At 47.5% G+C, this 27,353-nt stretch overlaps 1 protein-coding gene across 3 annotated transcripts in view; it reads right to left on the reverse strand.

Annotated features, from left to right (window-relative positions):
- Positions 1-182: 182 nt before the first annotated feature.
- Positions 183-27,353, reverse strand: part of Jarid2 (jumonji and AT-rich interaction domain containing 2) — a 190,070-nt gene continuing 162,899 nt past the window's right edge. For 2 of the 3 annotated variants that reach the window (XM_075969773.1, XM_075969772.1), the window contains 12 exons: positions 20,674-21,706; positions 18,598-19,100; positions 15,944-16,036; positions 13,227-13,345; positions 13,067-13,137; positions 12,286-12,400; positions 9,490-9,595; positions 8,979-9,161; positions 8,376-8,506; positions 7,308-7,491; positions 6,289-6,396; positions 1,587-2,052 (listed from right to left, as the gene is read on the reverse strand). In XM_075969773.1, the coding sequence (XP_075825888.1) occupies positions 1,900-2,052; positions 6,289-6,396; positions 7,308-7,491; positions 8,376-8,506; positions 8,979-9,161; positions 9,490-9,595; positions 12,286-12,400; positions 13,067-13,137; positions 13,227-13,345; positions 15,944-16,036; positions 18,598-19,100; positions 20,674-21,706 (2,799 nt within the window). In that variant the 3' untranslated portion in view covers positions 1,587-1,899. Of the gene's footprint in view, positions 2,053-6,288; positions 6,397-7,307; positions 7,492-8,375; positions 8,507-8,978; positions 9,162-9,489; positions 9,596-12,285; positions 12,401-13,066; positions 13,138-13,226; positions 13,346-15,943; positions 16,037-18,597; positions 19,101-20,673; positions 21,707-27,353 lie in introns of all 3 variants that reach the window. The other variant, XM_075969774.1, reaches the window with a different exon arrangement.

The raw sequence follows: 27,353 nt of genomic DNA on the forward strand, positions 1-27,353 counted from the left end.
AAAACAATTTTACCCATCAGCTGAGCCATTATAGTAAACAAGCTTGCTCCCCCACAGAGTGGCTAGGAAAATGCTTCAGTAGCTCCACTCCCTGGCCAAGGAGGAGACTTGCAGCCTCTGCCCCACCAACCAGAGAAGAAAGCCCATCCCTTCCCTCACTACCCACAAGACAGACAAAAATGTCCAAAAAGTTGTTTTTATTATTAAACCTTGTAGTACAAACCTGAAAAGTAAACAAAAAACTGGCAATAAACCACACGAAGTCCTCCCTTGAGGGAGGGGTGCAGAGCAGCGCTAATAAATTAAATGTCAAACTGTAAGCCATAGGCGAAAGTTTACTGTCAAAAAGAGGGAAAAGTACACAGCAAGGCCATAAAAAACTGGACAACCACATGGGAAAACACTCGACTGTTGTGTAATCGTTAAATATTCCAAAACAGCTCAGTCTTCTGCAACAACCACCAAAGTGGATCCTAGGACATTCCTGGCAGTCACCACTGGCAAGCTCAGTGCAATATGGGTAGCTACGGACTGATCCAATTATGAAACAAAGAACAGCTTGTGAAAACAGTTTCCCTTTTTTATTCCACACATACTGTACACACAACCGGAGAAGGGCAACAGCTACTCCATTACCATGTTTTGTTGTTGTTGAGTGGTGTAAGCAGCACTTATAAATGTTACAAGAAAAACCCTGTAAGCATCCAATCCAGCCGATGAAGAAACTGAAATGTAAGGCTTTTCTTCATCTTTTCTCACCCCTCCCCTCCCCCCCACCAAGAAAAGGCTCAAGTATTTAAAACAATTTACAGGAGTATGTACAAAGGGGACGGGATTCTTTTTTTTTTCCTTTTTTGTTAAAATATGACAAGAAAAATAGACAAGATGAGCACAGATGTATTTTCACATTCAAAAACAACTGCAGACTTAGTGGCTCTAATTGTGTTTTAAACAGAGATTAATGCTGATGTGTGAGAGAGACAGGCAGAGACGGAGGTGGAATGTCAGGAAATTGCACTGGGTGACAGGGAAGCACTTACAATCAACTACTGGTTTCCTTTTTCCTCAAAGATGCTATTCGAAGGGTTTTTTGATTTTTTTTTGGTGGATTTTTTTTATATTTATTTATTTTTTTTGATAAAGTAGCCAACAGCACCAAAAAAATAACAGAATGGATTTCCTAACGAAATCAGGCACAGGTCTCCCACAGTGACCCTCCAAGGCAGGCAGTCTTTGTCTTCGTCCTCTCTCCTCGAACGGATGCATAGTGATGTGCTGGTATGAGAACCTCGTCACTCAAACCTCACATTTTGCCTTCAGCTGCCAATAACCGCCCAACTAAACATACAAGGCGCTCCGGTTTCAAAAGGTACAGACTCCCCTTGCACAAGACAGAAGAAAAGACAGCCAAAGTAAAGCCATTTCAAGTTTCTTTTTTCTGTATATGTGTGTGTTCTTCTACCCCTTTTCCCAATCTAGAAAAATCTGTTCATGTGACTGATGGTTTTAAAATTTGTTCTCCAAACTTCACCCTCTTCAAAAATGGGTTAAAAAGCCTTTATTCCCCAACAGTTACCAAACAAAACAAAAACAAACAAACAAAAACAGAACAAAACAAAACAAAAAGGCTTGTTAGCCGTGGGGGCAATACAAATTAATACAGCCCCTCATAGGTTTTAAACAGTGAGTGTACGGCAGCTTCCAAACCCGACTGCAGTATCTAGATATCTACGTACAAAAACTTCAACAGTTTAATGCTAAAACAAAATCAGTTCTCTAAAACCAGAAGAAATTCTTCTTTAGAGCTAGTGCAAAGACAGCTTGTATCCTACAGCAAGTACTCCAAACTAGAATATAGTAATTACAAAAAATATATAAGTGACCATGGGTTCAGCATCTTCATGAGGATGGTAGCCGAGATGGTGGCACGTCCACAGTCGCTCTCTTGCGGGGGCCTCTTTTTGGTGTGGGTTTGTTGAGACAGTTCTCAATGCTGCCGTGTTTGCCAGACACTTTACCACATATCTGGTTGACCAAACTGATGATCTGCTCCTGCCAGGATAACAGAGAGACCGCATTAAGTTAGTACAGCAGAGGGGTCCCAGACAACAAACATTACCTTAGCATGAGGACTTATGAGTGTGTTGCACCAGACACGGGCAAGCTTTCTAAATAGCTTTAGGATTCAGAGATGCATAGGACTTTTGAACAGGACAGGACGACACCTAAAGAAGCTAGAGAGACCTTTCCATTGCTGAGAGCATACACAGCTCCCTCTTACAGGAGGAGCTGGACTCCCAAGGCCCACTTCTGCTGCTCATAAGTGTCTTGTAACTCTAGCACCAAGGAACCAAATGCCTTTGACCTCTAGTGTACTGTACCCCCATATATGTAATTAAAGTATTTATTTTTGAAAAGAATTCCTCCCAGCCAGGGGGCAGGCCATCTCTTGGCCCTGAATCAAATAGTTGGGGTAGAGAAGAGAGACACCTGCTGCAGTTATCTCTTGAAAGAATCAATGTGAGAAGAAAAAAAAATCCAGAAATTAAGAACAGCAGCCAGCTACCACTTGCTCATCACTGAAAGAGGTGAACAAGCTGAGGGCAATACTTGAGAGCTCACCCTGGTGGAGAAAATCAAGAGAGCTGCTGGGCTGATAAACCCTGGAACTAACTGCCCAGGCCCAAACCAGGGTTGAGTTAGCCCACCCCAGCATCCACCCCATCTGTCATCTGCTGGAGCCAAAGCTGGAAGATCTCCACAACACAGGGCAACAACAGGATAACCAAGATGAGTTCCAGTGAGGGCCCAGTGTTGATGGTGTAGCAGAAACCAGAGGCCTTGAACTCTTTGCAGTGAAGACTTGCAAGTAAAGATGTGTGGATAAAAGGATTTACTGTGGCACACTACAGCTTCCATGATGAGATCCCCCTTGTTAAATTTATAAGGTCAGATATAAAGGGACAGGGAAATAAATGGGATTGGGTTGCATGGTATGAAAGACACAAAGAATCAAAAAGTTTAAAAGCAAAAAAGAACAGCCAGATCTGAGAAGAACTGCAAGCCCAGGACAAGCATGGCTAAGCAGGATGGCCAGCTACATTACTGACTTCTTCCTAATACCACAAGGCACCTACATTCATGTTTCTAAATGGCCAGCTTATCTTGCTGTGCCCCACACTGGGGTGTTTCATGGGCACCAGCTTTGGGACTATGCTAAAGTTCTCCAGTGTGTGACATTACCAAGTCAAATGACTCAAAGAGGGAATAGCTACATTCTTGTTCCTCACCCTTCATCTCTCTACCAAAATGTATCCACAGTGGTAGTCCACACTTGGGAATCACAGGTCTCCAGGGGTCGGGGAAGAAGAAAACACATTTGGGGCCAGCCTGGGACACACTGGCTGTCTATAAATTGAGAGCATGGGCAGGAAGCCCAAATACCTAGCAGGGTGGCTGGGCACCATGATTGAGGAATGGATGCAGCTCTAGACAAAAGGCTCCTGAGGTTCACACAGTGGAGCTCTGTCTCTGAAAAGTCATAGAAGGAACTGAAGGCCACAAAAACCTAACACATCTGCCGACTTAACACAGGGCCCTTGCCTCCTGTAGACTGACTCCCTTGTGCCAAGCTTGGAGACACAGTGTGAAACTTTGCCTTCATGCAGCCAGGCTGACACGTGTCCAGGTGTCTCCTGGGAGCTTCACAGTGCACAAGAGGAGGACTGGGGTGTGGAAGGGACAGGCCTGGAATCCCTAGCATATCTGTCATTGGCCTGGACAGGAGTGCTCATCGGTGGGCTGCAAAGGACCTTGAAATAAGAGCATTTATTGATCCTACAAACTACTTGACCTCGATTCAGGACTGTTACTGACTTCCTTAACTACAGCAAGCCTCTGGTGGAGGGAGAGGCTGTTATGTGCATTTTTCCTTTCCCATCAAAGCCAGGGACTAGACAGACATCAGACCACCAGATCAATGTGCTGCTGTACTTTCAGGATGTTGGTTGTAGTAAAATGTTTCCACCCCACTGCTCAGCTTCTAGCAGCACATTCAGGAAAACGGTTCCAGCCTGCCCTAATCATGTGCTCAGATGCCGTCCCTGGTTGTGCTTGCTGTGGCCAAATCTGGGCCCGGGGGGGGAGGGGGGTTGGGTTAATTTTAAACACATTGTGATATTTGCTGCTCACATAACAAAGTAGGAACTACAGAAGTATGTTATCGTCACTGAACACAACAGGAATAAATAGACCTGCTTTCTGCTTTGCAGCCTTGTAACATGAGTCCAACCTACACCTGACTCACCCTTGGCAAGCCTGGGACAAGTAAGTAAAGGCCTTGAATTTGAATGTACTACTGTCTACCTGATCCAAGGAGGGAAGTGATGGGGGCAGAAGAACAGCTAGAAGGCAGAGCCTGGGACAACATGGATAATGTGCTACACAGCCAGTCACAGAGCTGGGGAACACACAGTGGTGATGGCCACTGTCCAAAAGGTGACACTGCCTGACTCATGGCACCAGGTTGCCAAATGTACAGCACCAGGCAAACCAGGATTGGCACATCCCCATCAGAGAACTGGAAGCTGTCAGCCAAGGAGACAGGAGCATGTGCTGCAGCCTGTGAGAAGAATCTGGAGAGGGCTGCTTGAGATGTTCCTTGACCCAAAGTGGGGTTAGAAGTGGAGAAACAAGAGCAGCTTCAGCCAGAATGTATCTCAATACTGTTGGGGTGGGCAAGGCAATAAAGTATACACACTGTATCGATAGTACAAGTTAGAAGACCAACTAGAATAGTAAATAGTGTTTGTTCCAATGGTGAAAGAAAAGATATGGACGGAGGTTCATTTAGCAGCTATTCCAACCTATGATTTCAGACCCCCTGGGAGTCAATCCTTTCACAGGGGTCACATAATCAGATATCCTGCATATCAGATACTTAAATTAGGACTCATGACAGGAGCAAAATTACAGTTACCAAGTAGAAACAAAAATAATTTTATGGTGGGGGTCACCCCAACATGAGGAACTGTATTAAAGGGTAAGAAACACTGACTTAGAAGGTGAGGTAGATATGACGTGTAGAACTTAATGAAGAATCCCATACTGAGAAAAAAGAAAAAGGGTATGAAGCTGTGGAGACAGTGTGGCTCACAAGTGGACTTGATTCCCAGCAGGTCAGCAGCGCAGGAGGCCATATTCCAGGGCTGCCAGGGAGTTGGGCCCCCAAGGTAAAGCATTCTACTATGAACACAGAACATGGAATCAATGGTGAGTGAAGGGGCAGCCATGGCCAGTGCAGGTGTCCAAATCATGCAAGGAGCATCGCCATCACAGATACACACACACACGTCCTGACTCAGTATCACAGTCTGAGCCCATCCCCCAGGGCTCAAATGATCCCTTCCCACCATAACAGCACACAATCCACAGCTGCAGAAGTCCCTAAGGCAGCTCTTCTGCACGTCTCCTGTCTGTACAGACAAGGTCAGAGGAGGCTGCAGCTCAAATTCAGCATCTCATGAGGCCTCCACTCCAAGGCCAAGCAAAGACTCCAAAGAACCGGTATCTCATACTTAAATGTTCTGTGGCTAGCACAGCCAATGGCTGGCTGCAAAAAGCCAGGAGAAGCAAGACATGATTTAGCAGCTGCTAGCAAGGAAGCTTGTTAGTGAAAAGGTGAAAGGTTCACTGAGCAATGCCACCTAAAGGCCAATGTCGCCCTTAGGAACCCCAGCCCGAAAGGCAAAGTGGGAAAAAGCTATAGAAGTTGCCTGGCCAGGAAGGTTGACAATCATTCTGTTGTGTGCAGAACCGCCACAGGTGAAGAGTACCGAGGCTGGCAGTGCCACCAAAAGGCAATCAGAACTGTGCCAGAAATGGCCTTGGTGGCAACTTTTTCTGACCCACATTTAACAGGCTCAGGAGACAGGAAAATGCTCTGTGGAGAGCTTGAGTAGTCGTGGAGGTAGAGTTGATTCCCAAAATGCAGTTATCAAGGCAGGTGCCAGGGTGAATAGCCCTGGAGGGCCATCTCAGGGGACAAGCACCTCCTGTGCAAGAAGCAAACCTGCCATGTGGAAAACGCACAGAATCTGACAAAGGTACGAGCACTCTGTAGACTGGGCACTGAGGATCTGACATCTCTCCAGTCTAGACATGGATGGCTAGCGTCCACTATAAGTCCTTTAGCCTCCGTTCTGCAAGCATGGCTAGGCCCTGAGCTAATGTCATCTGAGCTAAGAAGGCCTCTATGGTACCCAGGGCCCTGCCCAAGTCAGAACTGACCTCGTCATAGCGGTACATCAGCTTCAGCCCACGGCAAGACTTCTGTTTCTCGACATGGCGCAGTGCACACTCCAGACAGAACACAACATTCTCGTTCTCCTGAACCACCTTTAGGGAAAGAATACAAGCTGAGTTTAAGGCAGTGGTCAGTGACTTACAACAGTGCAAACTGATGAGAAACCAACAAGGTTTCAACAAGGTGGGGAATGAGGCAAGAAAGGAGCAGCTCCTACCTTAGCTCTCCAAGCCCATCCAGATCTATGCACCTCATCATAGAGGTGGGACAAAATATACTGGTATTGGCTTAGAAGGCTTAGAATTCAGACTTGGGGAGTTTCTGACCAAAATATGTTGGCCAGGCTCCTAATCTTTATTACCCCTGAGGACATCATGCTGCTGCCTCCCAAGCATGTGCCCTGTTACCTGAAGTCACATGAAAAGACACTGACATTGGGGGGCCTAAGAAGGGCACATGTAATCTCACCCTTCATGAGACCTCGGGTCCTATCACCTGGATGTTATAATAAATAGGAACAGTGGTTCTGACACTTGGGTGCAAATATTTGTTGGGCTTTTAAAAAATATTTTAAAGGCTTTTTCTCAGAAGCTTCCATGCAACAAAGAAGAACTGGTTGCCCCTTTCAATGACTCCAAGGGCTAATCACAAAGAGTTTTGAGCAATGTAAGTTATTAGCATTAATAAAACCCCATCAAGGTAAATCTTTATTGCCAGCCTTACAAAATCTAGAAACACAGATGAAATACCTCTGGGTATGTAGAGGATGTTTTTCAAAATGTTTAACTGAATATGGTGGAACCTAGGGGGAATAAAAACTAGAGGGGTGGGGGCGGGGCACCAGCATTCTTCTTGATTTATGACTACAGACACAAGGTGGCTTACTGTGGCCAGCTGACTCTTGCTTTTGCTACCATGGTCTGAGGAGGCCAGGGGCTGGATGAAGGCTTGGTGTTGGGACCCACGGTAGGTTAGCATGGAACCCACGTGCAGATAGACTCACCATGGACAGGTAACACAAATGCTGGCAGATCTGGCACCTCCTCTCTGACGTTTCCAGCTGCAGCCACTTTCGAGGCTTTTTCTTACCATCCGCCACCATGCTGTTGCCATCATGGCTGCCATAGCGGGCTGAAGAGTGAAGGCCAGCCTCAAACAACTGCCTGCGCTGTCGCAGCTCTGTATCCCTGTGTAGGTGAGTGACAGGCACCATGAGAAGGTTGCATGCCCACAATGGACACCTGGTTCTTCCAGAGAACATGCCATAACCCCTTTAGACTAGACTTGTTCTCCAAGACAACACAGACAGGCCATGGGGTAAAAAGCCTAGCAAACCTTCCTGAAACCCCAGCCAGAGGCCATGTACTTCAGACAAGAGAGCCATGGGGTGACTGGATTTTGCTCAAGATTACAAATATTCTTGCTCAAAGTCAAGGACAGATTTTTACCTATTTGCTAGGCCTACCCTTGAAGATTTTATATAGCTGGTGGGCATCTTATGTTTCCCATCAACATATTCCCCCCGAGAGGGAAGCCTCAAGAGGATTCAAGTGAGGTCAGAGTGTAACACAGAGAACCAGGTACAATACACACCCTGTCCTTCAATGACTGTCTGGCCTGTGTGAAGCTGAGAAACACCTTCAACATGTGTGGAATACAAGCTGGGTCAACTTAAGGGGACAAACTAGCACCACAACAGAGTCGGGTAATATTGGTGCCTATAATACTCGATGGTTTGTGTGTCTCTATCTGGAGAGAGCCTGGGGTTGGACATGGTGAGCCCCTCTTCTAACTACCACCCCAACACTAATGCCTAGAGCAAAGTATTACAAAAAGGTGAGTCCACCATCAACCATAAAGAGGAATGACAGCCTGAGATCACACACTTCATATTGGCTCACCAGGAGCTTCAGAGGCCTAGTATCCTCCAGGAAGACAAGAGGGAACAAAAAAGGGCTTCCCAACATATAAGCCTCAGAGGGGCTGCAGTTCTGGGAACTACTACCAGCTTACTCAGCCCTGTTCTGCCACCAGCTGTTGCATCCCCTGAAGTCTTAGGATCTTGCAGTACCTGAGCTCGTCCAGAAGGGCTGAGATGGTACTGAGGGTGGGACCATTTTCCTTTTTTGCTTCTGCTTGTGCAATCTGGTAGAGCAACTTCTCCATGGAGAATGGCTTAGCTATATGGCGGCGCTTCATCTCCTGAAAGAGGAGTCACCTTTACAAAAGGGTCTATTTCCATGAGTTAATGAGCAGCCAAGGTCCATAGTGGCAGGTAGGCTGTGTGAATTTCTAAAGTGACAACTGGACTTGGATTATCGCTATCAGCTGTGTAGCCACTTCGCTTACCTGGAGAACAGCACCAGATTCCAGAGAAGACCTAGCTAGCACCTCATTGCCGGCCACAAGGCAGCAGCACAACCCAGAATGGGCAGAGATGTTCTATGTATTCCATTACTAGCCTCCCCACAACTGCGGAATGGCTGGTAATGGAAGTCAAAAGCCTTCTTGATAAAGCCTTTCCTAGAGAAAACTTTCCAGCCAGCTCTTGAGGATCTCCACCCAACAGTGCAGTGAAAGGAGCTCAGGGGCTAAGGTTTTCCAACATGAACTTCACACTCGCAGTGCATCCCGTCTACACAATGCCTACGGCACACCTGCACTGCTTGCTTACCTTGGCAGTCTCAAAGCCCATACTTGTCCACTGGGTGGTAGCAAAGTGCACTGTTTCTGAGACGCTGTAGCCACAACACACTTTAGACACAAAGGACCCCGGGAAGCAGACAACAAACTGCCCGCTCTGCTGCACAGTCCTGTGGACCTTGATCCCCTCTTTACACAGCACCTCTGGGGAGATCTGCAGAGATAACGCCAACTGAGATATGTGCCCACTTTGATCAGCCAGGCAAACCCATGTCCCGTGGCATAAGGACACCAGCCAGGTTATGTGGACATTCAGTTGACAGGAACCCTGATGGAGGGGCCGCAAAAGAACCAGATTATAGTTCTCCTTCAGGAAATAACAAAATCATGAAGCACAAGCCAGTGGTAGTCTAAGAGGTTTCTACCATAGTTCCTTCCTTCTTGGGACCTCAACCCTTTTGGAGCACTTCCTCCCCCAGCCAGCACTGTCAGGAGCTGCCAACATAATCAATTCCCTGCTGTGTGGGTGACAACAGACCTACCATGACATTGCTCTCCAGCATTTGCAGCCCTGGGGTACCATTGGCCTGCAGCAGGGTGTGGACCACGCCTTCCAGCTTGTTCTCCTCCTCAGCAGGAATGCAATACCTGGGATGTTGGAAACACAGGAGATACTTGGTGGGACCTTTTTCGTCATGGACCAACCTCAGAGAGGGCAGCTGAGCTGTAGTGCTGGCCCAGTGCCCTGCTCTGTCACTGTTGGCTGCTTCTGCCCTGCACAAAGCCAAACCACAAACACGGCCTTATACACGTGGCTCACTTTATGCAGATCTGACCCACAAGGTGGGCCAAAAAAACCTTCAAACCAAAGCCAGATATAGTTAAACCTCCTGTAAATCAGAAACACACACAACTGCATCCCCCTCAGCTTATGTGAGTTCTCTGACACTGCAAAGAACTGTCTGGCTCTCAAGCATAGGAACAGGATTTGATGTTGTTCCTAACAAGAAAACATGGGTACATGGGGGCCCCTAGCCAGGGCAACCAGGGAAGACCTAAAGCTCCTGGCCAGGAAGAGACCTAGGAAAGGACCAAGCTCAGTGTGCACACACGCAGCTCCTTTCCCAGGAAACTAGGAAATCAACAGAGACCTGGGGAACTCTCCCTCTACCAGTGTGTCAGAACCCCGCTTGAAGGAATTGTGGTTAGAGAAGGAAGATAAGAGTCTTAACATGGGAGCAGAGAGTGACCACGAGGAACGCCGTGGGTTTAGGACATACATACTAAAGATTATGGAGCCCTCAGTGGGAGAAAAGGCAATAAATACAGGTAACTCAGTCAAAGGGAGAATCTAGACCTCACAGCAGTAGCAGAAGTTGAACATTTTCCTGGCTCTATCTCAATGCCTCACGTAGCCCACCATCAAGAAAATGCCAATTGTACCACAAGATCCTCCTGGTTCACATGGTTATGAGCAAAAGTATGAACAGAAGCCTATTCATGAACTACAGGGAGCCAGCTGCAGGACAGGGTCAGCTGTCTGAATGACTACTGCCGAAACAAATGGCTAACATGGTAGACTGGGGTCTTAAAAGGCCCTGGGGCTGCTGCAGACATCAAATCTCTCATCACCACTGATAACATGGGAGCACAGACAGATCTGTCAGCCTTAGCTGCCAGTGACCCCTCCTCCCCCAAACACAGACACAAGTTTGGCCAGCTACCTCTCAACATTCAATAGTCAAATACACAATTGTATCTCTTTGCAGCAAATCACGGCCTCAATTGCTGAAAGAAGGTACCAGCCACATGTTTCTTAATGTTTATATCATTTCAAAGCCATTATTAATGCATGATTGAAATGCTGAGTTTCTAATATATATTACATGTAAGAAAACTATGTGCCATACAGTTCTCTGATCATATCCTTGGCTCTACTTTCATCTATGCTGTTAAGAGACCAAGAAAAACAGCTCACAGAATCTCAAGTTTCAACCCCTTCAACTACACATTCAAGCTATTAAAATAACCTACACATGCCACTTCAAGCTTGCCGTGCTGAACAGCTTATGTCAACTTGACACATCTGAGAGAAGGAACTTCAGTTAAGAAAAGGCCTCCGGAAGATCCAGCTGTACGCAGGCCTGTAAGGCATTCTCTTAATTAGTGATTGATGGAGAAGGACACAGCCTATTCTGGGTGGTGCCATCCCAGGACTGGTCGTCCTGGGTTCTATAAGGAAGAAGGCTGAACAGGTAGATCATGGAGAGCAAGCAGTAAGGATCTTGCCCCTCCATGGCTTCTGCATCAGATCCTGCCTCCAGGTTTCTGTCCTTGAGTTCCTGCCTTGGCTTTTAATGATAAACAATGGATAATGTGGGAGTTTAAGCCAAATAAACCCTTCCCTACCAGCGACTTACTTTTGGTCATGGTGTTTCATTACAGTAATAGCAACCCTGACTAAGACACCTCGACTAAGATTTTCACATAACCATGCCACAGGTCAGTGTTAGCCACAGAAGCATCTGCACCGAGTGGGACCTCGGCCATAGATTCTCAAAGAAACACAACTGTCCACAGGGGTGCAGCATTCCACAGCTGCTGGCTGCTCTCTGGCTCGTGACCACTATGATCCGGTTCCACATGTCGACTCATACCACCAGCCGCACCCCAGCAAGCCCCACAGGACACTGGAGATCACACTTAACAACACAAAGACCTCCTCCTTGCTCATCAGGTCATAAACAACTTGTACCCCACACTAGCAAACTGCTGTCCACATGGGCTCCAGGAGACATCAGTTGAAGACTGTTTACTTAATAAAGAACATTCTGTCACCCCATTAGGTAAATTAGCAGTTAGTGGAGATGACTGAGACCAGCATGCCGTGAGACTGAGATGGGATGGCATACGATATGCAGTCAACCACCACCTGCTGCTCAACACAGAGCTCAGAGGACCAACAAAGAGAACACACTGCTCAATGTTTCAGCTCTTGTAAAGGCCACTCAGATGAAGCTGCCCATCTAGACGAGCCCCCCATGGCACTGTGGGAATGCTGCCATGAGATCAACTCTTAGAATTCCACAATACATAACTGGGAGGCCCCAGAAGGGAAGCAGAGTAAGCAGGCAATTCACAAAAGAACAACACAAAAGGCCAAGAACAGAAAACATCTTTTGCTACCCCGCAACCTCCTGTGGCAGAGGTAGAAAGCACATGCCCTGGCTAGGGAAAAAGTGCATTTCTTCCAGCTGCTGCAGGCTTGGGCCCTTTACAGCACCAGTTAGTGGGATGCCTAGGGCAGCGTGCATCCACTGCTGTGGGTCAGTACTCACCAAATGCAGTCAGCACCAGTGTGTAAGTAGTCGATATATGGAAGGTGATTTTGGTCTCGAGACCAGCATGAGGTAGAAAAGACCATGCCAATATTTAGCCAAGGAATAGTCACTCCTACAATGTAAGAGAAGAGATGTCATGTTAGAGCAACAGAGCTTCAGTGTGACGGCCATTAAAAGTTTCCTCCGGGGGGAAACGCGGTTTTGCCTCTCCCACACATACCACACCAAGAAAAAGATGGATGCCTGCGCTTCCCCATTCGCTACACAGAATGAATCCACTAGCTTGTTGACCCTTAGAGCTGAGAACGAATGTGTAAAGCCCGAGGGACTGAGAAGCCTGGCGTGAGTGCGTCTACAGTCAGCAGGTGGGATACAAAGTTTCTGGCCTGGGTGGAAAGGAGTCTCTCAGGCTTCCCATTCCAAGGCCCAAAGAATTCACAGCAACCAGAACCTCCATAGGATTTTGTTTTGCCTAAGTCAAAAGCAGTCTTACTACTTGGCCCATTTATTGTGGCTGTTGGCAAAAAGAGCATTTAGGATTCGGTTTTAAAAACCCCTTTTTAATACTCCAAGTTAAACTAGGCTCACCAGACTTTTAGATTTTGACAGGTGGGGGTCCACATTTTCTCGAGACTTTAATTGCAATCTCCTCCCTCTCTCCCAATGTTAAAATGTCAGTACATGTACTCTGCAGCTAAGGTGCCAGGCCTTAGGAGAAGCAGCCTGGCCTTGCTCTTGCTATGAAAGGGGGGACAGGGGTGTTTGTAGTCATGCTTACCAGGCACAGCACCAAGGTGACGCAGGATGGACCCTGTGTTATTGGGGAGGACGGTGAGGTTCCATCCATGCCTGCAGAGGGAAAAAATGGGGGTGTAACAGGCTGGTGGGGAAGTGCACTATCTAGTCCCTGAAACATGAACAAAATCCTAGACCATTACCTTGAAAAGGGCTCTGATTTTCCCACCGGGAACCCGCTGCCATGGGTATTAGTGTCCACTTTTCCGCAGTGGACTGCCACATGACAGTCCTTCTCTTCCACTAGCCTCCAGTACTCTTGCTGTAAAGAAGAGGAAGCCAGTCATGGTCTATTTGGTACATGAAGCCCAAGACACAGTTGGAACATTATATCCAGGACAAGGTGTCTGTGAGGAGACTCCCATAAGCAACTCCTGCAGAACCTAAGGCAATGAATGGTACAGCTGTTCTCCCTGAGGACACACCCTCAGACAAACAGTTGACACGTGGGATGACGGCACTGTCAGGGGAAGCCACCCACACGTACTGTGAGTGAGTGGAGAAACTGAATGTGGCTGTAACAGTTAGAAACCCTGAGGCAGTGGCTAAAGCTTGAGGGCAGCACACTCAGGGTCATGGGCTCAGTCTGTGCAGCAGGTACTAGAGTCAGAAAGCAGACCAGAGGCTACCAGGCAGAGGGCACGGTTAGTCTGTAAGGGGCTCAGAGAACTGAATTATGATTTGGGACAGTTATCGCTGATGTGAATCTCATAGAAATGTATGCTTAAACGCCTGTCACAGTGTTTGAGTGAAAGGAAGTGTGGATTCCAAAGCTTAAGTAAAACTGGATGCAGTAGTGTCCATATGTGATACCAGCATACTTAGGGCAATACATCAATCAGGTAAGGTGCTCACAGGGCACCTGGCCTGGCATAGGCATCAGTGAACAGAAACCTTGTGTCAAACGAGGTAGAAGGTATCACCTACAGTTTGTCTCTTTCATCCACATGTGCGATGGCAAGCACAACCCCACAGACAAACATGCAGAAATCTTAAAACAGTTAAAAGGGTGAAATGCATGTTAGAAAAGAAAATCTGTTTGTGGGAATGAAATTAAAAAGCAGAGAGAATACTGGGGGGAGGGGGGAGTTGAAGACTTCCTATGTTCCCACCTGAAAAATAAAAAATAAGCCTAGCACACTCACAATTCCTCCCTGCCACAGTCTCCAAACTGATCAGTACTCTGCTGCAACTAAGTTAGCAATATGGTATGGATGCCAAAGACCCTGGTGACCTCAGTATAATCCCTGCAAACCATAAAGGTGAAAGGAGAGTACTTCCAAACTGTCCTCTCATCATGTATATCATGATATACACGGTAAAGCCAGGCTACAATCTGAGCAGGTTCCACTAGAACTGGAAGGCTAGGGACAAGGAGTGGTTTGAGAATGCGCTGCAGTCAAGAAGGAAGCAAGCTGTGCTGAGATGGTCCCACCACCTCCTCTTCCAGTCAGCTTTCCCTCCCTCCACCTGAACATGAACCTGAGTGGAGAAGACACTCAGCCAATGAGCACCCAGGATCAGTCTGCAACTCAATTCCCAGGAATGCGAGGGACAGTGACTCCTCACAAGAAGGGCCTTTCTAAAAGGAAAATAGCCACAAACCATAAAGCAATGCAATCCATTCCTGAATGGACCCTTGCCCACAAAGAACAGCCTGTGACTCAGAGACTGAGCAGAGCTTAGGCAGACAAACAGCCACCAACCTCAAGTAGAAACACAAGGACTCATTCCACATAAGCAGTTGCCAAATCAAGTCCCTGTCCAACAGGAGAGGAAAAGACCCTGCCGTTTCCATAAGACAGAGTCCAAGGCACCACCAAGCACAAACTGAAATCTGAGTTTCTGAAAACCTTCCCTTTTGCTTCTAAATATTCAGGTAAAGACTACAGAAAAATGTAGTCTTTCTGAGGAAAAAGAATTCAAGAATTCCTACACAAAAGCCTGTAAAATGAGCTATGGACAATAATCAGCAGCAGCAGCAGCAGCTCCTGGAGATGCCACGGCTAAGCCCTCTCATCAGGCATGTCTGACAGTGTCATGAGGCATCAAGAAGCACCTGTGATGGCCACACGGGTGTCGGAGCAGCCCAATGTCATGGCCATCCTACACGGAGCTGAGCATGGATCTGAGAGAGGGTCTCAAACCCCAAGTCACACAGCTGGAATGGGAAGAGTGTATGATCAGTAAATAGAATTTTCCAAAGCCCTGAGATCAGAGTCCATCAGGAGAAACTGCACCCCTCAACACACTCCTCTTCCCAGCTACGAATGCTCTGAGTCAGGGATCTGAATGAACTGGCTCCTCTCCCTTTACAAACCAACTACGGCTGGGTTCCTATGTCAGCAGCTGTAGGGTCCTAGGGACTCTACTGGGCTGTGGCCAGGGAACGTAAACAAACAGGACTGCCTTCGTCCTGCATCACCTCTCACTAACAGCCGCTAATTGGGCACACAAGAGCTCACTGTATTTCCAGCATTGCACTAACTCCAAGAGAGAGCTGGCAATGGCACAAAAACGGTGACCTGCCAATCCCATTACATGAAGAACGGGAGAGGAGAAAAGCACACCATGACATTCTCCTCCAGAACACACAGGGAGGACTGGGGAAAGGAGTTTACTGAGGACGAAAACTGCTAGCTGGACCAGTGATGGGAACCCAGACACGCCCCTCAGACCCCTCCAGCAGGGGGCCATGGAATCTCAGTCTTCAGTGGACTAAGTCTTCATTTTCAAGAGAAAATGCCTGGCTACCCCAGCACACACAGGACAACCCCAGCCTCTGTGGCCCTTCACACTACACCAATCCTGAGGGCTCCTTCTAGTGTCACGGGAGAGTGTATGGAGTGGACCAGCTCACCTCGATCTCTGCTGGCGCAGGCTCCTTGCTGAAGCACATGTTCATGATGTTCCTTGCTGTTCGATAAAAAGTTGTTAGCGAAACAGATCTTCCCTGAAACAAAGAAAACAGAGTTGAGCCTTGGCATAAATCTGGTTGTCACAGGTGTTTGACCAATGGCATCCCCATGGTGACAAGCCACACTGTTCTTAGGAGGTGACAGCATCCCCGTAAATGTGCGATCCCAGCACACCGCCTCCAGAGCACTAACTAGCAGTGAACAATGGAGACTGTAGAATGTGGGCTTGTTCTCCAGCAAAGTAGGGCTCTGAATAGAGTTCTCAGGTTGAGAAAGTGACTTTTCCTTACAACTTGAAAAGCTTTCCCAACTTTCTCTTCTTACAAAATAAAAGCCCAAGTACAAGGAAAATCTAATTTTACACGAAGTATCGCAGACAGACACAGTATGCAAGGATGGTGGACATGCTGGTGCTGCCAGCAGTGCCCCAGGGTGCTGAGAAGCTGTATACAACTTTGGCCAAGCACATCGGGTTTTTCCAATTACATCTAAAAAATAACTTTGACAATGCAGGTTTATAAAAACAACAAGAAAAACGTCCTTGGGTCTGACACACTCTCACAGTACTGGTTTAAACAGCTACCAAAGGACTGGAGAACACCTCAGTTCAGAAGGTGCTGGTCTGGGATCCCAGGATTTGATGAGTAGATTTAATTAAAGAGGATAGCTTCCCAGTCATTTAAGATACAGACCGAACAAAAAAGGAGCACTCAGTACCAGGATCATTTTTCCATTGTCACAAAAGCTATCTCAGAAGCACAGCGGAGTGGACTGTAAGTAGGTGTTCTCGGGTAGCAATTCAAGTAGATGAAGACTGAACCCTTTCTGAGTCTAATAACAGACAAACCTGTAGAAATGCCTGAAGTCCAGAAATTTCTAAGTTCTAAGCTGAGGTCTGCTGATAGGCTGAGCCTCAAAAAAAGGATGCAGTAGGATCCAGGGCAAGTAAAAATCCTCTAAGAGGTCCTACGGTTTATGGTGGCAATCATTACAGAGGCACAGGCTGAAACCTGAAATGGCATGACCACAGGAACCTGGCAGACAACCAGGAAAGGTGCTGACTGACCTAGCTGATAGAGCAGAAACCTGTCTAACTCAGCACTCCCTAAGAGATACAACAGAAGAAAGCCAACCAAGAATTCTTCCCGAAGGGAATCCAGATAAGGGTTTCAACTGGGAGGAATATTCACACAGCATCTACAAGCTAGCCCTGGGGTACCTTTCCCATCTGCCCTTCCTGCTAAAGAGGCCAATAGAAGGGAGCTCCAAATCTTGGGGAGCAGATGCTAGACTGCAAACTCTGTTTTCAGCCAGAAGCAGGGTGACTTGGGGAACTTGTGCCCAACCATCAGAAGTAATTCCACTTCCCAATCTCTTTCCTGCCTCTTTTCTGCACTGCTGTTAGTGGTGAGATTCATGTCTAGATTTATCTGTTCCAGCTCTCTTCATCAATACCTAACACTAGGCTGGATCTACAAGTCTTTTTGAACATAAAATAAGGAGGTAGAAAAGAGCATTCTCAGAGCCCACAGCCCAGCCTGAACAGCTTCGGGCAAATCAGTGCCGTCAGAGGCCAGGCCAGAAGCAGAGTCATGGGACCAACAGACGGACCTCATCTTTGTGCCTCTGAGAGATTCGCAAACACAAGTAAAAGACACATCATTTAAGGGAAGTCGGAAAAGTCCCGGGAGGCAAACTACTCACCCTCATCTTATGATGCCAAGCCTCAAACCTGAATCCTTGACTACTTAACTGCTCAGCCTCCCCAGGCAGGTCCGACTGTCTATTATTGGTGTACAAGACAGAATTCTGTTGGTGGGATCAGCTATCCCAAGAATCTGAATGTATGTCCCTCTAAAGTGTGTGGTAAAATCAGCACTGTGACAGCACTATGGAAACAAGCAAAGCACTGTCTGTGTGCTTCCACGGGGCTGTCAAATACTGGAACACTCACCCAATGCTGGACCTTTGATGTGGGAGTGCCATATCAATCTGTTGATTTCATTGGTTAAACAATAAAGAAACTGCTTGGCCTCATAGGTTAAAACATAGGTGGGAGGAGTAAGCAGAACAGAATGCTGGGAGGAAGAGGAAGTGAGCTCAGAGAGACGCCATGCTCCCATCTCCTGGGCAGACGCACGTGATGAAGCAAGCTGGCAGGTTAGACATGCTGAATCTTTCCTGGTAAGACTGGTGCTCACAGATTATTAGAGATGGGTTGATCGGGATATCAGAATTAGCCAGTAAGGGCTAGAGCTAAATGGCCAAGCAGTCTTTAAAAGAATACAGTGTCCATGTAATTATTTTGGGTAAAGCTAGCCGGTGTGGGTGGCCAGGTGGCAGGACGCAGCCCAGCCCCGCCGCTCATATTACAACATACCTTAATGAGAAACAGCCAATTCTCCAGAACCAAAGCCAACAACTTTCCATTTATTATTCCTCCTCTGTGATACTAAGTCACAGCACTCAAAAGAGACAAAGGCAGTGACCTACCATTCACCGCAGCGGGACAGACAGCCTCCTCCGGCTCCACCAGGGCAAGGGCCATTGTTCCTACCCTGCAGCTGCAGGTTATGAGAACCACAGAGCCTCTTACCTTATAGATGCACTTGTGGAAGTCACTGAGGACACCTTTGTCTTCTTCCTCCTCTTTGACCACTTCTTTTTCCTGAGCGAACAATCGCCGCCGGCCTGTCTTGAGAGGGGCCTGGCCCACCTCCTTGAGCTTGCTACGGAAGCCATTCCTGGGTGTAACGCCATGGATGAGCCCATTTTTGGGCTCAAAGCGGGGCAGGGAGTGGAACTTGTGGTGGTCGTTCTCTGTGTGCCCCTCTAATGGCCCTTTGCGCTTCTCTAGGATTTCCTTCTCCATCAGCACCTCCTTCTCCAGCCGTCGGTGTTCCTCGGGGGACAAGGAATCATAGGAGAGCAGGTACTGGCAGTAGGCCTCCTGCAGCTTGGCCAGCCGGTCCTGGGCAGTCTTGGGAATACGCAGCATGTCTGCTAGTTTGTTCCATTTTTTGAGGTCAGTCACTTGCTGCATGCCGCCCATCTCATTAATCAGCCGGAAAAAGCAGGCCAGGTCGAGCTCACAGCCTCCTGGGCAGTGATGGGGGAGGGTGCGGAAGAGGAAATGGTTAAGAAGGACATAAAGGACCAATCTCCCCACCCAGGCTCCAGGTTAGAGCAATGAGCAGCTAATGTACAGCTATGAACATTACTGGGCACTAGGAGACATGAACATGGCTGAGTACCAGAAGACAAAGCAAACTGAGGGGCCATCATCTCAGGAAGGGACTAAACAGAAGGAGGACAGAGGGAAAGAGGTAGCCATGCACAGCGGAGGATCACCGCATCTGTGCCCAGGTTGTGGGCTTAGCGGGGACTAGAGCACTATTATTCCGAGGGTGGAGGGACCGGAGCAGAGCTGTGGTGACCGTGGGCAGGGCAGAGGCGAGCTTAGAGCAGCTCTGCTGTGGGGGAATTACTACAGTCTCTTCCCAAAGCCTAATACTCACTCACAAGGGGGCTTATTCTCTCATCCGACACAGACAACACAGTTGCTTAGGGCATGGACGCTGCTTATCTCAGAAGTTGAGAGTGGAAATGTATATCAAAACCTGCTGATCCTCGCTCTTGGCCTTGGGGTGACCTTAGGGGAGCAGTTCCAGACCTCCCAACCACAGACACGGCACTGTTTCACATGAGTTGGAGCCTACGGGAAGGACAGTGTGCAGTGCTGCTGCTCTCTGCCTTGAGGAACTGGCCCCTAGTACAAGTCACTTGGACTTCACTGGAGAAGTCCATCTTGGGCAAGAGGAGTCACAGTGGGGGACGGAAGCAGGCAAAAGGAGCCATGCCTACAGGAGAGGCATTCCGCTTTCCAGGCCGTGCACCTACAACAGCAGTCCATGGTGCCCACTGCTAGCCAGAACTAAACCAGTCCTTGAAAGAAATAGAATCTTATCGCTTTATGTCCAGACAGGTCCATTCTGCTCAAAGAAACTGAAGAGAAGTAGGGAGAAAGAGAGAGAAAGAGAAGGACAAACGAGGACAAGAAGGATGCGAAAATGGCAGGAATTTACACAAGGCTGTACGTAGAGTTATGAGGACAATCCAAAATGGCATACTGATGTACACACCCTGAAACCGTACAATGTAATGGTGTTGTGAAGGAGTCTATAAAGTAACCACTAAGTTAAAATAAGGTCACCCAGGCAAGAGGTGCCCCACCTCACTGGTGTCAGACAGAGGGGAAAGGCACTGAGAGGACACAGGTGCAGCTGCCCACGAGAAGCCCCAGAAAGAAGCTTTAGCAGAAATCAGTCCTGCGACATGCAGAATTAGAAAACGATTTCTGCTTTTGAAGCCACCAGTCCATGGTACTTTGCTTGAACAGCCTGAAATCCTCAGTCCATCCTTGGACACTGATCACCTCCAGCAGTAGAAGACAGTCCAGCAGGGGGCCTGGGACTAGCACCATGACAACCCCCACCCCACCCCACCCCCCACCGCCTCGTCTATGGCCTCCAATTCCAAACTTCTTCCCACAAGCATCTGGGACCAGGGGAAGAAGGCTGCACTAGGACAGGGAAATGAGTTGAGAGCTCCACCTGCCCCATGCTAGGTCATGGCAAAGCTGAGAGAGGAGCCACTCAAGCCCACACCTTACCTATGAGGGGGAGCTCATCCATGGTGATGCCCTGAGATCTGAGGTGCTTCTTTATGCAGGCTAGCCGCTGTACGTTGGGGCCCCAGCGCCGGCCCAGCTTATGGATGTGCTGGATCTGCGTGACAAAGCGCATCTCATCGTTGAGTTTGCACTCTGGCCGCCAGTCTGGAGGAGGAATCACACGACACATCCCGTACTTCTCTACCTGAGCACGTACTGACTCGATGTAGATGAGAGGGTCATGGAACTCCTTGGCGGAGGGCCTGAGGACAGGGATCTCGTCCATTGCTGCCCACCCAGACCTGCCGATCCCCTTCTCTGGCTTGCCCTGCGGATCATGCGGCTTGTGCGAGGACTCGGGTTGCGAGGTAGAACGATGTTCACAGGGGGTGCCCTCTGCCTTCCCATGTGCTTGTTTGCCCGGCGTGTTCTTGACAGCCGTGGCCCGCTTCGGCCTATTCCTTTCCAAACTTCGCTCGGGCACTTCCTTCTTCACGTGTCCATTCAACAAAGACTTCTCTGCTGAAGCTGATGAGGCCTTTTTGCCAGGGGCTTCTGCAGTGCCTGCTGCCCCTTTCATCTTCTTCGGGGGTGACTGCGGCTTGTCCACCTGCTGTGCCTCTTCCAGTCTCCTCTTGGAATTCCGCAGTCCCTCCCTCAGCTGCCGCCCCCCCACCTCCTTAGTGCATGACTTTGGGTTCAACCTGCTGCTGGCCTTGAGGCCATTGGCAGCAGGCCCGGTGGACGTGGACGCCCCCCCGAGGGATAGCACCTGTTTGCGGGTTTTTGCATTGCTACTTTCAGTTTTCCCTGAGATTGTGTGGTTGACAGCTGAACTGGGCTTGTGGTGGGTGGGTTTGGTTTCCTTGACCAGTTCTCTCTTGGCTTTGGTGTATGTGACAGTCCCCTTGGTCACTGTGGCAGTGTACTTCACAGTTTTGGATGGTGAAGGTCTGACTTCTCGGATCTTTTTGGCACTGGTTGTACCTGCACCCAGAGATGACATCCGAGTGACTCCATTTACCTTAGACACCTACAGAGGCAGCAGAATCGGGGGTAAGAGAAAGAATTAGTACCCAGGAAGAAACAGTGAGAAAGGACTACTACAGATGCTGGTTACAGGCTTGGGAGATCAGATACATAAGGCAAAAGAGCCATCAAGCTTCAGTCTTTGATACTAGCATGATATGCTCACAACCTAGATCTTACCCCAGACGGTGCAGGCTGGCCTCTGCATTTCCTGCATGTGTCTGCATAAAGCATTTCTTTGCATGGCGCTTTCAGAGAATCTTGGGCTCCATAGTGAATACCCCATATGCGGACCTTTTAATTACCTATGCCAATTCTAAGAATCTATAACAGCAAGATTCTGTTCATTTGAGACAAGTGAGCAATAGTTTTTAAAAACATATGAAATAGTTTTCTAAATATACATCCCTGTATATTTAGCTAACCTCTGTGTGATGTGGGAGGGTCTTCTGTTTTGTGTTGATTTCATTGGTTAATAAAGAAACTCCGTTGGCCCTTTGATATGACAGAAAATTAGGTAGGCGGAGTAGACAGAACAGAATGCTGGGAGGAAGAGGGAAGTGGGGCAACCGCCATGCCTCTCCTCTTTGGGTCAGACGCCATAGAGCCAGCTGCCAGGTCAGACATGCTGAATCTTTCCCGGTAAGCCACCGGGAAAGATTCAGCATTTTGGGATGAAGCTTTTGGGGTGAAGTGGGACACCGATGAATTAGGTGCCAATATACAAGGCTGGAAGAAGGTTCTGTTGATAAGTGATAAGTGCAGTCAGACACACAGAATATTGTATACATAATACATAAATATAAAAAAAGAAAAAATAATAATATAGTGTTCTGCCTGCATGTATGCCTGCAGACCAGAAAAGGACACCAGATCTCGGGATGGTTGTGAGCCACCATGTGGGTGCTGGGAATTGAACTCATGACCTCTAGAAGAGTGGCCAGTACTCAACTGCTGAGCCATCTCTCAAGGCTGACATTTCAACTTCTTTTGTGAAGCAAAAATAAGCCTAACCCTTTGTAGGAGCCTAGGCAGTTTGGATGCTCACCTTACTAGACCTGGATGGAGGTGCGGGTTCCTTGGACTTCCCACAGGGCAGGGAACCCTGATTGCTCTTTGGGCTGACGAGGGAGGGGGACTTGACCGGGAGAGGGGGAGGGAAATGGGAGGCGGTGGCAGGGAGGAGGCAGAAATCTTTAATAATAAAAAATAAAATAGCAAAATAAATAAATAGAACCCTTTTAAAAAAAAAAAAAGGATTTACCCAAATAGATTACTGCCCCATCCCCCAAAAAGAGTCTCTAAAGCCCCCTCCGTGGGATTAAGAAATGAGGCCTATGATTCTGGAACTCCAACCAGATCCTTAGTTGCCATCTACAAACCACACTTTGAAAACCTGCTGAACAAGGTTTTGGGGTTTGTTTTTTGTTTGGGTTTTTTTTGGGGGGGGTCTCTATGATACAGAATCCAGTCAGATCTGTATTCTACAAATGCCAGAAATGATGTGAAAACAAATGCTTGGTGTGACTTGGCTTATGGGCCTACCCATACTTGCTCTGAGCTCCCCCAGCTTTTGGGGTGAAGTGGGACACCGATGAATTAGGTGCCAATATACAAGGCTGGAAGAAGGTTCTGTTGATAAGTGCTTACCATGTAGGCATGAAACACTAAGATCAACTCTAGCATGCATGAAAACAGCTAAGCATGGCAACACACAGTTGAATCCCAATATAGGGAGACAGAGATAGGCATATCCTTGGCACTTGCTGGTCAGTCAGCCTAGATAAATCATGAGCCTAGATTCAATGGAAGACTGTCTCAGTTAATGAGATGGACAGCTCCTGAGGCAGCTTGGGTTTGTTCTCTGGTCTACGCACAGTAACATGCACAGACAGACAGACAGAGTGAGCAAGGGATGAGATCAAGAACAAGGTTCTACTAACTTGAAGGAAGAGGTATGAAGATACCTTTATTTAGTTCACCTTAGTTTTATCAAATGAATCTATTGATTAAATGCCCAAATGAAAAACATTAAGATAATTAGTAAGTGGATTTAGTTGATCTGTATCTCCAACATGAAGGACACCGAGACACTCAGCTAGGCACAGACAGTAGGCAAGCAGGTCTCTGGAATGGTGCCATATGCGCTGGAGATGGTAGAGAAATACATGCTATACAGGCTTCCCTGCCCCTGCATTATTAGGGGCACAGCCTGTTTGACCCTTACACAAGCAATACAATAAAGCTAGTCTCTTCCTGAAGATGAAGACTTTCTGTCAAAAGCCCAGCCTCAGATATATACTGGCATCGGGTCAGTATTTCTCTAGCTTGGAAACCCTGAAAATTCTTGAGAACAAAGTGAATACTTTTGATGATTAATAGAAGTTCCACAGCCACTGGCCATGCATCGAATCTGTGAGGATGCTAACAGAATCCATATTCAGAAGACCTAGATGGTGCAGTATTGCCACAAGTCCTTTAGCCCAGCCTGTCAGAGGGCATGGCACGAGACCAAAGTTCTCTGTGGCCCATATGATGACGATTCTTGGAACCAACCCTCTGGCTTCTAGGGACACCTGGCTCCTTGCCAAATTATTTATAGACACTCAGTGTGCTGCAATTCCTTGTCACTGTCTTCCATGACAAAACACCACACTGTTGGGGGATGAAACGCTAGACTGTTCCCAAAATTACTGTTGACCACTAAAATGATGCGAATCTATTTCACCTCTTCCTCAGATTAGGAGTCCCCACAAATACAATGTGTTCATGTCTGTCTCCTCGAGCCAGAACAATTCGTTCTAATGGACGAAGAAATAAACTAAAGCAGCAGTCCTCAACTGTAACCCTGCCCCTCATACAAATCTTCCCAGTGGTGGCCACAACACAGCTGGCAAGCTAAGCCAGCAACCAAGCCATCTCACAAACTTGCTGAAGAATATACAGAAACCTCAACAAGTTGAGATGGCCTCTTCTGCTGGAAAGGCTTGGAGCCGACAAACTGAACACAGTGACACCTCCTTCACAGCGTGTGCTCATCGCTCAGAAGTCAGCACCTCAAAAACAAAACCCCAGGGAAACGAGGAGCTGTAACACCAGTGATGTTCTACCACCCTCAGATCTACAGCACATTTGACTTTCAGAACAAAAGACAACCTCAGTCACTGAAATGACAATCAGCAAGGGAAACCACGAGCCGCAGCTGTGATGTCCTATGGCGGTGTGGATGCAAGGGAATGTGCCTCATTTGCTGGAAGGGTAGCACAGGAGTGCTGCAGCAGGACCCTCCAAGGCACAACATAGAAAAGAAAAGAGAACGGCTTTCTACACCAGTTATAGTGGAGATTCTAGGAATGCAGTGCCACCCACAAACCAGCTCTGCAGGAAATGGGTTTGTGAATTGTTCTGGGCCCATAATCACCCACCTGCATCTCCAGAGGCCACAGAGACAGAAAGTATTTGCAAAAGGTTGTTTAGGTCCGGTCCCCCACCACCACCACATCCCCTTCCCCCCCCATTTCAAAACCCAAGGAGTTCAACTATTCCTCCTTGTCTGGTTTTTTCTTTAGAGTTTTTTAGAGACAGGAACCCCACACACCCCCAGTGATTTAATAAACTTTGGTGAACAGGAAGGACTTGTACTTACAAGGCAGACCAGAAAATAGATGTTTGGGGATAAGTGAACCAAGATTTAATTAAGAGCCTTCATTCACCCAGGGTCATTATTGGCAAACTCTCATTCCCCACAAGAGGGAGCCAGTGAGCTTGACCAGGAGCACAGATTAAGTGGCGATGATTAAAAAGAACAAACCGCAAAACTACTTCAGACAGAGGACATAGTCAAAGGTTAAGGAACACCCAGGTTCTCGTAGCAGTCGCAGATGCATCTACCACAGAGGCAAACAGAAAGCTAAAAATGAGCACACAGACGCAGGAGAAGCTGGGCAAAATTTCCTTATAGCACCCCACACATAGATTGAATGGAATTACCCCAAAGACACAGGGGGTGGCATTATTAAACATGTAGCCTTGTAGCAAAAAGTGTGTCATGAGGTTTTAGAAGATTAAGCCAGGCCCATGGCTTGTTCACTCTTCCTGCTCCTTGAGGATCTACCTCTCTAGCACCAAGTCTGCCTGTGTGCCATCATAATTCCCACTATGCCAACTGTAACCAGCCCAGTTAAATGCATTCCTTTTAAGAGATGTCATAGTCATGGCGTCTCTTCACAGCAATAGAAAACCTAAAATACTCAGATTTCATTCTGTAGAGCTTATTCCCAATTTTGTTTTCCTAAATTCACATTTTTTTATCCTTTGGCCTCTGTGGATCTTCTGGGACAAGGTCATTTCCTCTCTATATACTTACACAAGAGGTGTCTTCTGGCCAAGCATGTCATATATCCTTCCAAGAGGGTCTGGTGGCTGCCCATGAAGACCTGTAACATCCTTCTCAGTATTACAGATTAACCTCAGTGTAAAGAGTAAGACATATTTGGTGTGTGCCAGTAATTCATATTCCATACTACTGGCCACATTCAACCAGGAACTTCACTGACTCTCTTGGAAAGCTAGGATTTCAGAACACTTTCTGAGAAGCAGGTCATGCCAGCGTTCAAGGAGCGAGGCAGGAGGCCTGTCACACATTCAAGGGCATATACAGCAAGACCCTATCTCAAAATAAAAGGAAATAATCTCTCTCTCCTGATAGCCCCAATCTTTTGGGAATCCCACAACAGCTGGCATCTGCTACTGTGTTTAACTGGAAGCCTTATTTCAGAATAACAAATGTCAAACATCTACAACGCAATCCACCAGTTCCAGAGGCTTGGGATGAGATTAGAGTGGAATGCTGACCACAGACCCTGCATACCAAGACAAAGAAATGCAAAAGTGTTGTGTGTGTTCATGTATGCTAAATCTCAGGATCCACGGCCTTGAAGCCCAAGGACTGCACCATCTACCATTACTCCTTAGTCCAAGAATGAGAAGAACAGGGTCTGTGAGAGCAAGCAGAGCAAAGCTGCTGCCAGCAATACCCCATGCAAATCAGTCCACCCACAGACTTTTCCCACAGTCAAATCTAAAGTTAAAGGTCGGAGTATCCCTTCAGGCATTTGAGTGTCATCATATCTATCAATTAAAAAGAGATCTACAATTTGCTTTTATTGGCCTCATTTTCAGAGCATTCAACTAACAAAAGATCAGAAGATCACCCACTAAGCACCAGGAAGGCGAAGATCACATTCTCAAGGGCACAGTGGAAATCAGGATCACAACAAAATCAGAACTAGAAGGCCTCTGACTGATTCTGGACATAGGAAAGACTCCCAAGAAGAGAAGCCAAGGCTGGCAGCACTCAAGTCCCAGCAACTCACTTTATTGTGGTCTCTGTGGTGGTTTGACTGAAAATGGCCCCATGCACGTTTGAAGGCAAGGATTAGGAAATGTGACTTTGCTGGAGTGGGTTTGACAGTGGGGTGGGCTGTGAAACAGCAAAAGCCCATGCCAGGCCCAAATGCCATCTGTCTAAAAACAGGATGTAGCTCTCAGTTAAGTCCCTAGCAGCTCCCTACGGTGATGATGATGGCCTAAGCTGAAGCTGTAAGCAAGCCCCCAATTAAATGTTTTCTTTAATAAAAGAATACATGGTG

Source organism: Microtus pennsylvanicus, chromosome 4, assembly GCF_037038515.1.
Source record: "Microtus pennsylvanicus isolate mMicPen1 chromosome 4, mMicPen1.hap1, whole genome shotgun sequence".
NCBI classification, from domain to species: domain Eukaryota; kingdom Metazoa; phylum Chordata; class Mammalia; order Rodentia; family Cricetidae; genus Microtus; species Microtus pennsylvanicus.